The sequence below is a fragment of the Cariama cristata genome, unplaced genomic scaffold (assembly GCF_000690535.1).
Source record: "Cariama cristata isolate BGI_N322 unplaced genomic scaffold, ASM69053v1 scaffold4144, whole genome shotgun sequence".
Classification (NCBI taxonomy): domain Eukaryota; kingdom Metazoa; phylum Chordata; class Aves; order Cariamiformes; family Cariamidae; genus Cariama; species Cariama cristata.
In genome coordinates this window covers 137,542-144,308 of record NW_009614591.1, presented here as the reverse complement: position 1 = coordinate 144,308, position 6,767 = coordinate 137,542, and the positions used below count along the sequence as shown (strand labels likewise).

At 42.3% G+C, this 6,767-nt stretch overlaps 1 protein-coding gene across 1 annotated transcript in view; it reads left to right on the top strand.

Annotated features, from left to right (window-relative positions):
* Positions 1–6,767, top strand: part of CPS1 (carbamoyl-phosphate synthase 1, mitochondrial) — a gene marked incomplete at its 5' end in the record, with an annotated part of 84,796 nt that overhangs the window by 23,726 nt on the left and 54,303 nt on the right. Inside the window, 4 exons of the mRNA XM_009699474.1 lie at positions 2,143–2,287; positions 2,680–2,890; positions 3,971–4,169; positions 6,367–6,543. Coding sequence (XP_009697776.1) covers positions 2,143–2,287; positions 2,680–2,890; positions 3,971–4,169; positions 6,367–6,543 — 732 coding nt within the window. The remainder of the gene's footprint in view (positions 1–2,142; positions 2,288–2,679; positions 2,891–3,970; positions 4,170–6,366; positions 6,544–6,767) is intronic.

The following is a 6,767-nucleotide window of genomic DNA, read 5'->3' as shown; positions in this document are numbered from 1 at the left end:
CCTGCTGACTTGGGTAATGAAAATGGTTAAATGACAGATCTGTTAAATTCATGAGAAACAAGTCATAATTTGTGCAAGTGTTTCAGCAATTTCAATCTGAAAAGAAACATATTGGACTATATTCACCTACTTTCAGGAGTAAATGACACATGAAAAGATGTCAAGGAAGTTGAAACATTCGAAATGCTGAGCGATAATGTCGTATTGGAGACAGAAAAGCTGGGATGCTTGGGCCTCTGCTGTGTTTCTGTCTAAAGACAGTATTTTTGCTAGGTCAGAAGCTCATGTAGAGATTTAACGGGATGACACTTCATAATTTGACATCCACTAGCTGCCTCTGGCTGTGAAGAGACAGCTCTTTTTCTGTAGGAAGTCTGAGATTGTTTTTCATAAATTTGCTGTGAGAAGTAAACAGATAATTGGGGAAAACAAAATGAAAGCTTATTTCCTTGGCAAAAATGCAGAATTTTAGGAAATAAATATCTTTCAGTTGGTCTCTAAAATTGTTGGTTTTGTCTTTTCCTGATTTGCTAAACCTCTTACTCCTTCATGTATCTCTAGAAGTACTGCTGATGCCGGTAAGAGCTGTATGTGAAAATGACACATTTGTATTTTGACTGGCTGGTGATGCTGTGTTTGATGCATCTCAGGCTGCAGTTCCCCCTCTTGGCTGCCAGGGCTCACTGCTGACTCAGATTGAGCCTGCTGTCAGCCAGCGCCCCAGATCCCTTTCTCCAGTGCTGCTCTCCAGCCACTCCTCTCCCCGTTTATATTTGTGCCTGGCATTACTCTAACCTAGGTGAAGAATCCAGCATTTCAACTTATTAAATTTCATCCCATTAATCATAGCCCAATGCTCCAATCAGTCTAGATCCCTCTGCAAGGCTCCCTGTCCCTCAAGAGACTCAACAGCACCTCCCAGTTTGGTATCAATGTTTCAAAATTTACAGTGAAAAACAATTTGGGTCTTGTTGAATTAGCTCAACTTTGGACGCTCATTTCCACAGCCCAGCAGAAACTCTGTTCTTTTCAGTTGTGAAGATCATCTGTAGTAATGCTGGGAACTGGATTTTCGGACACTGGACTCTGAATTGTATACAATTCAGATAACTGAACACCTAGGGATGTTTCATAGCATAGCTAGTTCAAGTAATCTGGCCTTGAGTTCATGTCTCCTGAGTCTACTCAGTTTGCGTGACAGAAGGCAGTAGACAGTAACACAGAAGCAGTGTAAATTGGTTTACAAGTGTGGTTAGGTGTTCCTGCTACATCACCACAAATTCAGTGCCTGCTTAGGCTGGATGTGAAGTGCCGCTCCTCAAGCTAATTTTTTTGTGTGTATGTGCGAGTTTGGCAACCGAGCTAAGGGCAACATTTGAGTAACAGCTTGAGTTAGCTACAGAGGGAACCAGGCTGAAGACTGATTCATAGGCAGCATTAAAACAAGAAGCTTTGCTAAAGGATGGATTGATAATGTGCCCATTACTTTCTAGGATTGAGAAGTGAGAATTGATTAATGTTTTTTTATCTGCTAATATTAAGGCCATTTATTCACTTACATTATGCTCATTTACCAACAAACTATATTTTTCATTTTTGTCTCTTGTGCTGAGGAGTGCTTTCAAAATTAGTTTAAGAATAAATCACGAATCTTGCTTCTGGTTAGTATGCCAATGATAAGCAGCTTTATTAGTGCTATTAATTACGTAGTGTTTGCTAGCACCCACACTCCCCATCACTTAGTCATTTAGCTTTCTGCAGAGTTCTCCTATTGAAGTCCGTGGGGCTGCCTACATACACAAACAAAAGCATGTGTCTGTTGCATGATTGAAGCCTTAGGTGTTTTTATATTCCTGTTTGTTATTTATATGCTATTGCAAGCTCACTTGCCCTTCCTTTTTTCCCCATCAGATCACATAAATATTTTCTGTGCCTTTCAAATGAAGCTAATGCAATTTTTTTTAAAAAAAAAAGAGAAATATAAAGTACTTGTCATCGGTGCTATGAATTTCACTTCTCTTCATCTTTCAATTTTCATGTTGGTCTGGGATGTCTGGAGATAAGCCACAGAAGTCTTAAATATGCAACGTGTTCTAATAATGTTTTCTTTTTTACTGTTCATTTTCCCTAACATATTCCCAGGCATTTGCAATGACTAACCAAATTCTGGTGGAAAAGTCAGTTGTTGGCTGGAAGGAGATAGAGTATGAAGTTGTGAGAGATGCTGCTGATAACTGTATTGCTGTCTGCAATATGGAAAACGTTGATGCTATGGGAGTGCACACAGGTAGGCTTGGGCACAGGGTGGCTCACTAGAAATGGCTCATTAACTTTTTTAGGCAGTACCCTTCTGCCTGCTGTTATTGACATAGTTTTGTGACTGATGAAGTGGGCTCTAGAAACACTCTTCAGGTCTTGGATACAGCCAGCTAAGGTGTGAAACAGGTATTGGTAGGCTAAACCTACCCCTGTGATCCCGTTTTCCATAAGATTGCCTGGCTTCTCTGACTCTGGGCTTCTAACTATCTGTGCTTTTCATCAACTGCATCCACAGGTTTGAATGTCTGTAGTTAACTTCATTACAGCAATAGGTTAGCAAAGAAAGTGACCTGTGTGGCTAGAATTTACTGTCACTGAGTTGCTTCTCATTTTCCTTCTCTGCTACCTTGTGACAAACAGGAGATTCTGTTGTAGTGGCTCCAAGCCAGACACTCACTAATGAGGAGTTTCAGATGCTGAGGGATCGTGCCATCAAAGTTGTCCGACATTTGGGCATCGTGGGAGAGTGTAATATCCAGTTTGCTCTGCATCCAACTTCCCTGGAGTACTACATCATTGAAGTGAATGCCAGACTCTCGAGAAGTTCAGCTTTGGCCTCCAAGGCAACAGGGTAAGATTATTTAAAAAAACCTAAATACTACAGAACAAACAAATGAATAAACAAAAACTGAGGGGAGAAGAGGAGAAAGAGAGAATTACGATAAGGGACTTGGATCAGTGTATTATTTAAATATGTAAGTGACAGCTGCAAGGAAGAGGTTCTGCATCTGCTTTCCATGCAGTTGAGAGGTGCAGGCTTAATTTGCAGCAAAGACGACTGAAGTTGGCTGTTGGGAAGAACTCTGGAGCAGTCAGGTCAGTAAGGTGCAGATTTCTGCATGAGGAGTTTCTAAGAACAGTTCTTGTCAGCATCTGCTAGGATTGACCCTTGGAGAGTCGGTCCTACTGGGAGATGGAAGAAGGTGTTAGTGAGCCCTCCAGGTCCATTCCAGCCTGCTGGCGCTGTTACTACAAATGGAAAAACTACCAGGAGGCGGGCGGGAGGGGAGCCTAATAGCTGTCCTTGCAAAGCATATCCACTGTATCCATATGCTGGCTGCAAATCATCGCTGAGACCCAGAGGACACCGTTATTAATGAGCTGTCTGTCAGATTGATGCAAATGGTATTGCTAGCTGCGTTTGTTTTGTTGGCTAATCATAAACTAATCAAGATAAGGATGGTCAGAGCAGGCTGTTTAAAAATTGGCTTCTTAATTGCACTTTGCAAATGCTGTTGAGAGGCACAAATTAATCTCTAATTTGCAGTTCTCAACAACTCTTGTGGTTGTTGAAGTGCCATAGCTGACGGGAGATAAGCCATGATGTTGGACAGTGGGCATTTGATTGTTGTCTTTTTGGATGACGGACTTGCAGCAAAACATATCTGTTTATGTGGTCCACCGTGGGTGTGACAGATACTTAAAATCGTGGCTTTGCAGATAATAAAGAAAATCCCAGATCTGGGTAGGTAGCTCCACAATGTGTTAAGGCAGGAAACTGGATGGGCCCTGCCGTGCTTGAGCACAGTAACCTTCCATTGTGTTGGGGAGGGAAAAATCACCTCACATCTGTTTAATTAGACCCGCTCCTAGGATTTGCAAAAGCAAGGTACTTCCCACTCTACTGTTCTCTACTTCTTCTCTATGGCAGGTATCCGTTAGCATTCATTGCTGCCAAAATTGCCTTGGGGATCCCCTTGCCAGAAATCAAGAACGTGGTGACAGAAAAAACCTCTGCCTGCTTTGAGCCCAGCCTGGATTACATTGTTACCAAGATACCCCGCTGGGATTTGGACCGTTTTCAGCATATGTCCAACCGGATTGGAAGCTCCATGAAGAGCGTGGGAGAGGTGAGTGCAAGACTCTCTCCATCCCTTCCATTCCACCACTTGGGAAAGTCGTTTCTCTTTCTTGGGACCCCTCAGAATGTCTGTCTTCAGGGACCTAATGGCTTTTGAAGATATTTATTCAGCTCTATTTTTATCCAGTACTATAATTAATTTAAATAAGTTATGACTGTGTAATCTTGGATATCACAGTGTGGGTTCACAAATGGTTTGACTCCTAAGAGAAGAGACCACTTTGGATCACCTGAGCTTGACGCCATTCTTAACACTCACTATAGGACTCACAGAGTTATTTTTTTGTTTGGGGTTCTGTAGTGGTGGTTAATTAGGGTGTAACTTCAAGAGTTGTAGTCTATTAAGATTTTCAATGATGCCGATGAGCCACAGCTCTCAGTTGTTCCCTTAGTTATTTGTCCTCTCTGTTAAAACCATATGCCAAATTTTGGCCTACTTCTGCTCTTGAAATCCAAACAGAACCTGTAATCTTGCTCTGAAGCTTTGACTTCCCGTAGTGATTAAGTCTCTTATATCTGGAACATGGCAGTATGACTTTTAAAACTTGATTTTAAGCTGTCTGGGACAATAACAGCATTTTCAGACCATGTTTTAAGAGGAGAGAAATGAAGAAAAATTTAGTGGGTAAATTACCCACTTAATTATGTATCAGCTACCAAAGCAAAATAATTAATTGTGTATTTTTTTCAGCTGTCTTTTTTTCATAATGCTTTTCAAATAGCTATTTCATTAAATTATTTTGACATGTGAGACTTTCCTAACATCAATTCTACCTTGCTCAGGCCACAAGCCTTCAGCACAACTGGAAGGATTAATTAGAACTTGATTTTTCCAGTGGCAGTTTTGGCTTTTAATGGCAGTAAGGTTTTTTGTTTGTTTTGTTTTTTATTTTTTCAGTGAGTTAATACTTGCTGATATTAACCCTCTCTGCTTAGGGGTTTTGGGGCTGTTCTGTAGAGCTGGAGTTCCTAAATACAGTTGTGTTGTGCATCATCAGCTGTAAACGCTTCCTGGCCATACACGTTTGCAGGAGGAAGTATCGAGTCCTTCCAGTGATCATATATCACAAAAGCGGAACTACATGAACCCCATGTCCTTCTCAAGGCAAGATGCTGGGTAAAGGGAGGGGGGAGATACAGAAAGAGTCAGTACTCCAACTGTGCAGGTCTGTGACTGCTGGGGGGTGAACTGAAACAGGGATGGAGAAGCTTAAGAGATGCATTTTGCAACTGGTGGAGGTAGTTGGCAAAAAGGTGAGTCTCCAGGACCTGTGAGTAGGAGAGGGTGTCTTTGAAGCAAAGAGCTTCTTGCTGCTGTGTCCCTATTAGTATGGCACAGTCATCTCCTGAGGCCTGAACTTGAAGCCAGATCGCAGCACCTACTGCATTCTTATTAATTGAACAGCCTGGCCTGGTTTTTCCTGAGCTCTGTTGCGCTGGGCAGTGAGCCTGGACCTGTGAGAAAAGAGAAAACAATGTTATTTTTTTCTTTTGACATTTTTCAACATTATGTTTGAGAAGATTTTTATGCTGTTAGGGTTTCACTGCACCGGGAAATAAAAATGTAGATTTTTGAGAAAGGGCTCTGTTACCTGGCAGATTTCCACAGAGAAAGGCTTGTTTTCTTATTAGATGTGATGTCAAGATTGAAGGAGGGAAACCCCAGTGCTGCTATGCCAAGGAGGAGTAATCCTTTAAGAGAGACCTCACAGGGGAGAGTCACTGTTAAATGTAATTTAAAGGAAGAGGAGCAGATTTCTTCTGAACCTTAAAATTCCCACTGTGGGTTTCTATCTCTAACAGGCTGTTAAACAGAAATATCCTTCTGTGTTACTACACCCATGCTGCTGCATAATGCTTTCCTCTACTAAAGTGCTTCAAAGCAGTTTATACAGGAGAGGAGAGGCTTCCTGTATTTTACAGGTAGGGAGACGAAAGCAGAAGGGAGTCACTTGTCTGAAACCCCCTGTTGATAATATTGGCAGCCAGGCCTAGAAGTGGGACTCCCAAGGCTCAGTCAGCTGTACCTGTCTTAAAGCCAGCAGGACTATCTTAAGGAGGCGGTCCAAGGGCTGTAATCTCTCTGTATGTCTATCTTCATGGTTTAAATTTGCACTCCCCTGTTATTCAGGGGATAGCTGGGCAGCAGCTCACTGTAGCTAATGTGGAAGTGCTCTCCGTTACAGGTCATGGCTATTGGACGCACTTTTGAAGAGAGCTTCCAAAAGGCCCTGAGAATGTGCCACCCCTCTGTAGATGGCTTCACTTCACATCTGCCTATGAATAAAGCTTGGCCAGCCACCGTAGATCTCCAGAAGGAACTCTCTGAGCCATCCAGCACTCGGATATATGCAATAGCCAAGGTAACAAAAGATAGGAAGCCCTTGACCTGTGTCCCTTGAATGATAGCTACCAGATTGGGTCAAGTGAGATGACAGAGGCTGAGTATTCTTCACCCCCTTGCCTTCCCTCTGTCAAGCTCACTGGGACCACCTTATGTGGGATCCTTGCTGTTGAAGTACAGATATTCTCTATCATGTGTAATTTCCTCTGCAGAACGTAATAGCTGTGTGGGTATGTGACTTTA